Source organism: Haliotis asinina, chromosome 10 (assembly GCF_037392515.1).
Source record: "Haliotis asinina isolate JCU_RB_2024 chromosome 10, JCU_Hal_asi_v2, whole genome shotgun sequence".
Classification (NCBI taxonomy): Eukaryota; Metazoa; Mollusca; class Gastropoda; order Lepetellida; family Haliotidae; genus Haliotis; species Haliotis asinina.
In genome coordinates this window covers 43,397,694-43,409,908 of record NC_090289.1, presented here as the reverse complement: position 1 = coordinate 43,409,908, position 12,215 = coordinate 43,397,694, and the positions used below count along the sequence as shown (strand labels likewise).

The 12,215-nt window shown below is 41.4% G+C and overlaps 1 protein-coding gene across 1 annotated transcript; it reads left to right on the top strand.

Annotated features, from left to right (window-relative positions):
- The first annotated feature begins 3,039 nt into the window (after positions 1–3,039).
- On the top strand, positions 3,040–12,215 carry LOC137298538 (uncharacterized). Its single transcript, XM_067830837.1, has 2 exons — positions 3,040–3,152; positions 9,489–12,215. Exon 2 carries the CDS (start codon positions 9,505–9,507, stop codon positions 10,885–10,887), a length of 1,383 nt encoding a protein of 460 aa, XP_067686938.1. The 5' UTR covers positions 3,040–3,152; positions 9,489–9,504; the 3' UTR covers positions 10,888–12,215.

The window sequence follows — 12,215 nt, the reverse complement described above, 5'->3', positions numbered from 1 at the left end:
CAGCTTTCGGACAGTAAAAAACAAACAAAAACAAACAACACTGAAATAGAAAAAACAACAACAACACACACAACAAGCTACACAAAAACACGGGAATGAATGACCCCAGGGTTTCTGTGTTGAACCTTGGGTAGATGGAATTTAGATAAAACTGCACGCGTCAGCGAAACTGCCAAGTACAATATGATATCAGATACAAAAGTGTATACAATCATGGGAGAAAATTATTAAATGACACCAACTGAGTCGGAACTGTGAATTTCCCACGTTGACAGGTGAGTCATTACCGTCATGACTATGACGTCATTAGCATTAAGTGCTTTTGACTATGTTGTAAGCTGCTCTATTGTGACGATACTCTGTCCTTCACACATACGTTTGTATCTCGTTAGGATGAAGGCACGGCTAACAAAACATGGCGTGGCGGCGTAATGTTTTGGTCAGAAAAGGAAGATGACTCATATAGGGTTCAGTTCAAGGCTGAACCAGTGGGTCTCTTCGCATCATGACGTCAAAGTTAGTCTTGGTTGGCTATCTGAACACCTCAGTTGAACACCTCAGTTGAACACCTCAGTTGAACACCTCAGTTGAACACCTCTAGGACCATACAAACGATTTGGGTAGAGGTGCGTCAAACACCAAATGAAATGTGCAGTCATGTTTGGGCAAATGGTGGACAGATGCGATATTGATTGATCACTTCAGTTCCCATGAAGATTGACTTTGATGTCAAATATTGTGTTTACCATGACAGGAAGCTGACAAAATATTTCCATGTCCTTGATGTCTCTGTGTGTCCTGGACAATGCTACCAATACATTATGGCCTGTCAGTGTTTAAATACCCATATCCCATGATCAAAAATGCGAACGCTGCTGTCAAGCTCGATATTTAGTTTGATGTGACTACTTTTGATCGTGTATTCATGCACCCAGAATCTTGGAAACCGGTATTCAGTTTAAAGGATGATATTACAAAATTAATATTTTTACTATCTCCCGGATCGCTGACTTTCCTTATGATTCCTTACAAAGGTTTCCAGGAGGCAGTTTGTATGTCGATGAGGTCACAATACCGTCCTCCTTTGTACATCCGTCGTGGCTTTGATCGTCGACTACAGTGTTTGTAATCTCCGTCATGCAAGTTAATATGTTTATTTTGTGTCCCAATGACAATATGTTTATAGATGTAGCCAAGGAGTCACGGGTCTGTCGATAATCAACCCTTTATTTGAAGTCCTATTCAAATGATACTATCTAGGTTACAAAATACAATGGACACTGATTATGAGAGCTGCTTTGCAACTGACTACACAAAGCGTGCGTTCAGCGTTTTTAGTAACATTTGTTTCATAGGTTGCATGCACTGAGGGCATTAACAAACACTCAATGAAATTCTTTGAATATTTATGGTATTATGAGTGAGTGAGTGAGTGAGTGTAGTTTTACGTCGCACTTAGCAATATTCCAGCTATATGGCGACGGTCTGTAAATAATCGAGTCTGGACCAGACAATCCAGTGATCAACAACATGAGCATCGATCTGCGCAATGGGGAACCGATGACATGTGTCAACCAAGTCAGCGAGTCTGACCACTCGATCCCGTTAGTCGCCTCTTACGACAAGCATAGTCACCTTTTATGGCAAGCATGGGTTGGTGAAGGCCTATTCTACCCCGGGACCTTCACGGGTCTATGGTATTATGTGATAAAGAACATGATACATCTTATACAACATACATGCAGCCTACAACATCATATTGGACACACGCTGCTACAGACAGACAACGTTAAACAGCATAAAAGTACAACATAATGCTGCAACATAAACAACATACGGTGAGGTGCAACATTACACGGTGACGTGCAACACGCAACAATATACGACAACCTACAACATACGACAACACACGGCAACATACAGCAATATATGACAACCTACAACATACAGCATCACACGGCAACATACAACATACAACAGCATACCACAATATACAACATACGGCAACATACAACAGCATACCACAATATACAACATACGGCAACATACAACAGCATACAACTTACAGCAGCATAAAAAAATGTACGACAACATACCACATGCATCAACTTACAACAGCATACAGCAATATACGAGAACATAAGACAGCATGAGACAACATACGACAACATACGACAGCATACAACAATATACGACAACATACGACAGCATATATCAATATACGACAACTTACGGCAACATACGACAGCATACAACAATATACGACAACATACGACGGCATAGAACAATACACAACAACATACAATAATATTCTAGTCAATCCAAACAACCTAGTGACTGACACAATAAACATCGGTCAACCGAGTCTCTGAGTTCGACCAAAGTTTATTGCCTCTTACGACATAGGGTGTCACGGAGAGGCAGCAGCCAGTTGCACCCTGGATAGCGCAGACGCCTACAAATGGGAGGTAAAAAACTGATAGGTGTAGAACATGTGAAAATCAGTTTCGTATCCTTACAAATGTGTGGGGATATAAGGTTAGACGTATGGCACATGATTATTACACCTACCCACATAGAATGGCAAACAATGGGTAGGAGCAATTTTCTATACTATCACGGCTTGATGGTATTAAGTTGATGTATAGTTAGAATACTTTGTACATTGTCCAATGCAATTCCCTAATTTTGGACACATGCCCCAGTGTTATTACACGGCATCACTTCACTTGGCTTTGTATGTGTTTGTGATGATTCGCCCTTCAGGAAAACCTTTTCATGATTAGATTGATAAACACGTGTTTAAGATAGACTCGGTATCGTCCAGTTGACGATGTGCGATGTGGAAAGAGTTTGCAATTTTTATTTCAATGCAAATAGAAAAGACCTTTTTAGCTTTTACTTATTTGTTAGGTTGAATGTTTCATGTTTCATTGATTTTATTTTTTCTTGCGTAACGCCTACCAGGAAAGTTGCTTCGAAAATGAAAACACAGCCGTGTGTCAAAATGACCGTATCAGTGACGCCTCATTTCCCGTGAATCATAGTTTCGCAGTGTATGACGGTACAAACGGACACACCGGATGATATCACCCGGAAGTAGCTATCACGAATAGCTCAAACACGCCGCCATCGCGCAATCACTGACAGAGGTAAGACTTTGCATTTGACCCAGTGGTCAGATAGGGTGTTTGCTAAACACAGTAGTTTGTAATTACAGCGTTCCATCCTGAAATAATTGCTATGAAAGATACCTTTAAGCATGGCAGTCGAACGTTGATATGTTATCCATCATCAGGGCACAGTGGCTGTATTAACCTAGTGAGGATCTGAATTACACATGTGACGATCTGTTGTGACTTACAAGGAAATTGCTGAGTTAATTTCAGTGTCTTTCAGAATCGGGTTTTAACAGTAGATACTAGCATGGTTATATATTCTATTGATTTAGTGTATTTTCAATGGAGTGTACGTATGTGACTGCCTGAAAGAACAGGTTATCGCTTTCCATCAAAGTTGGCCAGGCTATGTCATTATGTAGCAAGCACTATTTACCTTCTCTGTCTGATAGTGATTCATGCATATCAGATCATGCATCGAATATGCTTCGAGCAGAGATTTCGAATGATAATGGAAATGGTTTTGTGATAAATGCAGTAGGACTCGTTATCACGAGATTTGTTATCACGAATGAACTAGTATGTCCGGGAGTGGATACAACTTTCAGAGGTGGTAGGGGTGCACACTATTGAGAAATGAGGGGTGCACACTTACATTGCACCCGAGTTTGAATGGCCATTTAACAAAACCCCGCCTTTAATGGTGAGTGAGTTTAGTTTTACGCCGCCTTTAGCAGTATTCCAGAAATCACGACAGAGGACACCAGAAATTTGATTTACACATTGTGTTTACACATGTCGGGAATGGAAACCCAGGTTTTCGGCGTGAAGAGCGAACGCGTTCCAGGCTAGATATTTTACTTTCGTTTTTCACAACTGTCTTTCGTTGATTATATTCTTTTAATGTTTATCCTTACCAGGCCTGCACTCCCTACTGTTGTCTAATCTCGTGTCTATGTCTGGTCTGTCGTGTTGTCTACTCCAACATACACAGTGCGTTGTGTCATTATCGCCTAATTGCTGTTTATCTGTTTACTCAGAATCAAGTGGTCACGTTACAATAGGGAACTGATAAGAGTACAGTGTATGGTGTGATCAGATAGCTCTCCTATCTGGCATCTCATTAAAGAGCAAAGAAACAGACAATGCAGTGACTGACATTGTGGTCATCTAGTAAACTGGGTTAGGATGACATTTGTCGACCACGTCAACTAGCCTAATCCCCGATTTCATCAGTCGCCTCTTAAGAACAGAACAGAATATGCTCGGTGGTGAACACCTCATTGCAAGAGACAGACTTCAGTTACAGCAAGTACGGTATATGGTGTTATTTGAAATTTGATTTAAAGGGGGTGCTAGATATTTTGGGAACATGGTGTTGCATAGTTATCTAGCCAGATAATGAGTCAGTCTTGTACCTACAACGTAGAGCCGATGTGTCGAACTGTCGCAAACGTAGTCCCTGCATATCCTTTAACCTCGCATAGCGGTTGTGTGGAACGTGGGATAACTCGAAGCATTGCGTAGGTTTTACAAAGCTCATTCACTGCCGGTGGAAAGACAGTGTGCGCCTGAAAATATGATTTGACTAAAACCTTAGAAAAATGTCACCAAACCGTTACGTGACTGAACAAATCTCAGAAATGCTACATCCTTCCGGTCCAGAACGTACCCATAATACCTTTGTAGTGAACAACACTTCTTTCTGTTTTATTTTAATCAGCATAAAACATAGGTGTATAGTCTTTTTTGACGAACAGTATTTTCCGATTTGTTGTTGATCATCTCAATGAACCACTCACTGTGTTCGATACCCGTGTATCATAATTCACGTGCAGAGTTAGATATTCACTCTTAGATATTTTAGAAGCCCGTGAATGTGGTTCGAATCCCGGTCCGCACTTAATATAATTATTATATGATTCTAGTTCAGTCACACCCTCGAAGAACCGGGCTATAATCGATTTTCAGTAACCCATGCTTGTTGTAAGAGGCGACTAACGGGATCGGGTGATCAATATCCCAATATCATAGATCGAGGCTTATGCTGTCGATCACTGGAATGTGTGGTTCAGACTCGATTATATACAGACCGCTGTCATATAGTCTGAATATCCCTGATCGAGGCGTAAAACTAAACTTACTCACTCACACTCGCTCAAGTTCTGTGAGCTTTGTAACATTGGGCGTCATCAAAGTTGCAAACGCCATAGACCTACATCACTTCCAGCTTTCCTTCGGCACGGGGGACACAGGGGTGGCCTTGTAGATAAAGCGTTCCATCATCACACCGAAGACCCGGGTTCGATTCCTCACATAGGTACAATGTGTGAAACCCATCTCTGGTGTCCCCTCCATGATATTGGTGGAATATTGCTAAAAGCGGCATAAAACCTCACTCACTCACGCCCTCTGAATGAACCTCACACTGTATGTAACGAAAATACTGCTCACCCCAACTCCCTTATTCTCGTCCTATTGCTGGCCCTGGTTAAACAAGATTTTAATTGACATCCTTGTTAGATACAGCACTGCTGTGGGGTGCTGACAGTTACTCTTGTTTGTACCTTGAACTTTACAATCAAGCATCCCAGCTGAGAAAAAAACAAACCCAAACACACCTCTGATACCTCATAAGTGAGGCATTATCTGTGTCAACACAATCATGGGCACGATAATGTGGGTATGTCAGGCTATGCTGTGTTTCCCAGATCTGCCCCTCGAACTAGAGTTTTGTGTTAGTGGGCAAAGTGTTTAACATACTGTTAGTTTCAAAAGAAATATCCTCTGGATAAAACTTCATATTTTATACAAGTATTACTCAACTAATGAGTTGAATAACTACAATTATTACAATAAAGACTGTGTTTACACATGACTGCTAAAAGGATTTGGCAAACCCCTAATACTATCTAAATATAAAGCTTTGCAACCTGTCCGGCTTAAAAGAAATACCTTTGGGATATTTAAACTGAAACTCTTTGATTTATAGTTCATCATTCAAAGCTCCCGGAATAAAGAAGTATAGCACGGATAGAAAATATAGACACATAAATAATAAACTTATAATAAAATAAAAATATGCTTAAAAACATGTGATAAAAGCTATTTTAATTCAAAAATGAAATAAGCAGGAAAAGGCATTATTAACAGCATGGGAATGAAGTTCGAATGTATTCAACCCTTGTGTTACAAGTGGTGCGTATTTCACTTCATGAGACGACATATTTCCTGCTTTTCTTTTTAATCCAGGTCTAGGTGCCAGATACTTCCTTGTACGATATGTATATGAACCTGTACTTCACGCGTGACCTCAATGTATTGTCCAAAATATGACCTACAGGAAACTGTTGGTCTGCTTTTAATTTGTCTTCAATACAAGGCATGTAGAGGCGGGCGTCTAGTTTGTTGGGTCTCTGTTGGGTTATCATTAGCGAACTTTTTGTCATACATGAGTGTACTTTATAAAGTGATCAAGCTAACAAATCTTTATTTATAATTCATTCTTGATCAGGTCTTGATTTCAGTAAATATGTATAGTTCTTCAAAATCTACTGTAACATACATACACACGCACGCACTCACGCGCGCGCACATGCACATATTCTGTTGGTGCGTGTGATCTAAACTCATGGGCAAAAGAAACTTATCACCCGACATTATTTGTGTTAAAAACGACAAAAACAAAAAAATGTCAGAAAGAATGTTTATATAAGAAAGATAAGCCATTTACACAGCAAAAACTGTATTTGTTGATGCCCTGTCAATGTTCATGCATGCAGGAAGTGAGGTAGATGACACATGGGGTGGACGTGAAAGTTTACACAGAGGATTGCATTCACAGAGTGTGTGGAAAACTGAATCTTGGAAGTGTCTGAGCACTCAGTACCTAGTGTGTCCACCCCTTGAATCAATGCACGCTAGTACACGTCTCCGCATTGATGTCGTCAAACGCCTGATGACGTCAGGAGGAATCCTCTGCCACAGTTCCAAGAGAACTTGCTCCAATTGTTGGCGATTTGCTGGTGGTTGCTGTCGTTGTCTTAGCTGTCTGTCGAGATGATCCCAGAGGTGTTCAATGGGATTCATGTCTGGGGAACGTGCTGGCCAGGGCAAAACGTTGATGTTGGCGTTGTTGAGGTAATCTTCAACGATTCTGGCAGTATGCGGACGTGCATTGTCCTGTTGCAAAAGAACACCTCTTGGCTGTTGACGCACAAAGGGCAAAACAACTGGCCTCAAGACTTCGTCCCTATACCTTTGGGCTGTCAGATTTCCATGCAGGATGACAAGCTGTGTCCTCTGATCAGCACAAATCCCACCCCACACCATGATACCACCTCCTCCAAATGGGTGCACCTCTTGAATGCAGTTCCTCGCCAATCGCTCACCTCTACGTCGGTATACACGGGCTCGGCCATCATTTCTGTACAAGTTGAAACGACTTTCATCAGTGAAGAGCACTCTCTGCCAGTCACGTCGCTGCCACCGACGTACTGTTCGTGCCCACTGCAGCCGACGTTGACAATGTTGGCGGGTCAAGGGCATTCCACGGAATGGACGGCGAGCTCTGATACCAGCAGCACGGAGACGTCTTAGTACGGTTCGTCTGCTGATGCGGTGTCCCAAGGCTGTGGTCGCCGTTGACGTCGCTGTGACGAATCTGTTCCGTAGGTGTATCGTACGGATATGGCGGTCTTCGGCGGGCGTCGTAACCCTTGGTCTACCTGATCTTGGACGGTCAGTGGTCTGACCTGTCTGCTGAAAACGTCTCAGGAGGTTGCTGATTGTTGCCTGGCTGCAGTGGAATGTTCTGGCAATCTGACGTTGTGACGCCCCCATATGGGCCATACCGATGGCCCTATTGCGTTGCTCCGATGACAGTCGTGGCATAACTTTGATATGCTTTTTGATAATGCATGATTGCACTGTCGAACAGCTGTATTTATGCAACCAATGTGCACGAGAACTTTTGGTTACACTCAAAAAACCTTTTTCACTGTTTTTCGTGCTTTCACGAAAATCACAATATCTCGGGTTTTTTGCTTGCTACTCAGCTTAAAAATGTGTTTTGGCGAATGTTTTCTCAGTATGTTTTACCTAGTTCAGTTTTGTTTAGAAGCGTAAATGGAAATTTTAAAGTGATAAGTTTCTTTTGCCCATGAGTTTACATATGTTTGTGAACGATGGGTGGGTGGTGGTGGTATGGTGATGGGGATAGTACGAAGTGTATACGTTACATTTGCATGCATTGTATGTGATCGTTATGGTAATAAGACCATTAAAAAGTAGGGGACATTTTTTATTCACAAGATTGATAAAATGCAAATGATGAAGCTAAGGAAATTGATGAGAAACAGAGAAATTAAGGGAAAATGTGACAGTTGTATTCCATTCCTTTAGAAATGTTTCACCCGTATGTATATATATTACCATTTCCCATAAGCAGTATCCAGTGGTATGCTCGCAAAATGGAGTATCCCCTGTTTTTCATGATACAGATCTCGCCGTGTTCGTTTGCATGCGATATTGTAACTAAAGCAATTTGTGTTTGTGTTTGGGAATATGTCTTTGTGTAGAGGGCTTGCTGTTTGATGGCACATGTTCTGTGTTGACCAGTTCCTTATTTCTTCGCACGGCAGGAAAACTGTGTAGTGTCAGGCAAAAACATTCTTCCATTTTTTAGGCATTTTTTTGAAAGGCAGGTGCTACCGGTAGGAAAGAATAGGCCATTCTTGCCAACTCCAGGTGTCATCACTGATTCTCAGTGATAAGTATTTTCCCTTGTAAACTAAACGGAATTTGTTTCGAACAGTTTCGAACCGTTTCGTTTTGAAGTTATTCATATGGTAGTATTATTTCATGCATCATTCTTCCCTGTATAATATGAATGGTAACATTGTGGTAGATATTGGTCTTTAAATCAATGTAGTAAGGACAACCAGTTAAAGGTGGCAATCATCTTCAATTACATTTAATGTACAAAATTTGTACAATCTGTTTGTTCTTAGAATATTAATATATATGCCCTCTGTGACACACCCACTGATGTCATATCCTTATAATTACATATATCAATGTAATGCGTCTAGATACATGGTTACAATGAAATTACTGAATCACTGTCGGAACTAGAATAGTTTATCTGCACTCATTAATATAACACCCTTGCTATTTCAGGGATAAAGGTAATAGTCCACGATGAAGGAGTTCAACACAAAATTACTCGCCATCTGCAGTAATACTCACTAAGATAAAATTCATGTTATTTCAGTTATAAAGGTGATATCTCATGATGAAGGAGTCCAACACAACAATACTCGCCCGCTACAGTTTTCACTCACTGATATAGCGTCCTTGTTGTTTCAGCCGGCATTTTCCCAAGATGCAAGAGAGTCAAGCTGCCCAAAGCCCTCTACAGGAAATTGAATCGGCTATCGACAGGTACCAGGAACGACTGGACTACCTCAGCACCAAGAGGGACAGGTTGGAGGAGGAGCTGGAGCACATCCTTGAGACGACACAGGAAGCCTTGCAAAGAAAGAAGGAAGACCTTCTAGAGAGACTCAATGACATCTTCTGCAGCGAGAGAGACAAGCTGATTCAGGACATCAGGGACAAAGAGGCATCGGTTTGTGAAACACGATATGCTTCTAACCAGATCCAGAAACTGACACGGTCGGGCTCACGAGAGGATGCAGAAAATCTTGAAAAGGAGTTGGGACGGAAGACTGTACAAATCGGGGTACCATACGATGAAGAACAACCAAGATTAATTGACATCAATCTCAGTGTCAATTTTGGGGAATTAATGACGATTGTGAATAATTTGCCATTCGGAGACGTTGATGCTGTTTACGATGATAGGGGCGTGAGTGTGATGAAACGCTACTTGAGTTCATCCTCCCCTGATACTCCTACCGACTGTTGTGATGAACCCTTTGTCGGCAGAACTGTCCAGACACGCATTCTACCAACTAAGGTAGAAGGGGACAAGACGGATCCAAAACTCAACGACATCGCCGTCGTAAAAGTGGATTCGATCTTTGCCATCGTGGTCACAGACAGATCCAACAAAAGCGTCAAATCATTCTACAACCGGGAAGAGCTTTCGTTTTTTAGTCGCGAATCTACACCCACACAGCCAAGAGGGGCAGCCAAGGTAGGCAATGGTAGAGTCGGCGTTACCCTTCCAGACTCGAAGATTATCAGAATCTACAAAGTAACCCCTACACTTAAACGGGACAAGGATATTAAAACTTCCAAAGGCTATAGAGGTATTGGTATGCTTGATTCGGACACCTTAGCTGTGAGCACGTACAAGATCTACCCAGGAACAGTGGATGTTCTCGACTTCAAAGGGAATATTCTCCAGTCTATCGAGAAGGATGAAAGTGGTGAAAATCTTTTCGACTACCCTTTCTACATATGCACAACACCTGAAAAAAATATTATCACGTCAGATTGTGAGAGGAAAATGATCACATGTTTGACAAGGTCTGGTGACATTATCTTCCGGTACCAAGGACAAAGCGATGTGCCCTTGCAGTACCCCATGGGAGTAGCGATGGATATGTTTGGAGACATTTTGGTTGTGGATTGTGACGATCATAAGATTGTGAAAATCATTGACGACGGGAATGGTGCTAAAGAGTATCTGGTGAAGTCTGACGGGATTTGTGGCCCATACAGTATTGACACCGACGAAAATGGAGTGGTGTACATAGCGCAGTGGAACGGAGATGTCAAGATTTTTAATATAGGCTGAGCGATTTCCTTGTGAGTGAAGAAAACGTTGAGTTCAAGAAGCTAAATGATACGTGTGTGGTTTTACCGCGTAAAGTCACTGGAACCCTTCTGGTGTGGATTGTTACTTCCAATGGGACTGAGATTGACATCTGAATTTAACTCACAGGTCAAAATATGTCAAGACGTGTTATTATAGAGACCTATTCTACTGATAACTTATTTATTCACATACATATCTTATACGAATATAGTCAAATGTCATTATATCGAACTTTGATAAGTTGAACTTGATGTTATCTCGAAGTAAAAGCTGAGTCGAACCTGAATGGATTTCGTAGCTGAATATATTTTGGGGAATCTGAATTCGAGATGAAACCTTTGTTTGATAAAGAAGACATAACATTAATAACATAAATGGTGCTGTGTGTGAATAAAGTTAATATTAGGTGAAGTGGAGTGTTTGTTTAACGACCGCAGCAGTGGTCTAGAATAAAATACGTCAGCCCTTGATGCCTCCCTTATGCTGTGAATAGATCGTCTGCTCCTAATCCCTCTTTGACCTAGTGAATAGATCGTCCGCCCCTGAGTCCTCAGTGAACTAGTAGATAGATCGTCTGCTCCTGACCTTTCCCTGATCTTGTGAATGGATCGTCTGCTCCGTACCCTCAGTGATCATGTAGACATATGGTCTGCCCGTGATGTTCAAGTGGACAGATCGTCTGACCCTGACTCCTATAAGGTGAACTGATATAGAGTGTTTGTTTCAAGACAGCCTCTGTGGTCTGCTGGTTACAAGGTCAATCTGACAGTTGCTCTTGTGACCTAGTGGATAGATCGACGACCCTTGGCGCGTCAGATCATTGAAATGATGAGACAGTGGCTGGGCGACTGTGGAACAGTACAGTGAATCGAAAGGAGGATCTTTGTTACTATTGGGCATGCTAAAATAATATGAGAATAGGACATGCTTTACGGATTGACCTCCATTCTGAGATTACTCTAGATAACGCTAGAATGTTTTGCAGACCGAAATAGACATTGGTTAACGACGATATGGTCTAAATTAATTAGAGGATTTGCGTGATTGGTGAATTGGCATAGTATATTTACAACCGTTATTGTATATTTACCATAAATGTCCTGTATGTCCTTGTATAAACCCTGTAACTACCAACACTGTAATTACAGCCTAATTGCTTTGGTTGGTAATGCCACACAACAATAGGCAGGAAACTATTCCATAAAACATGTTATAGAAATATAGGCAGTTGTCCTACCTAACCACGAGACAGTCAAGTTACACGCTTTGTGCAATTATAGTTGAATGGATGTAAAACTCAATATTAG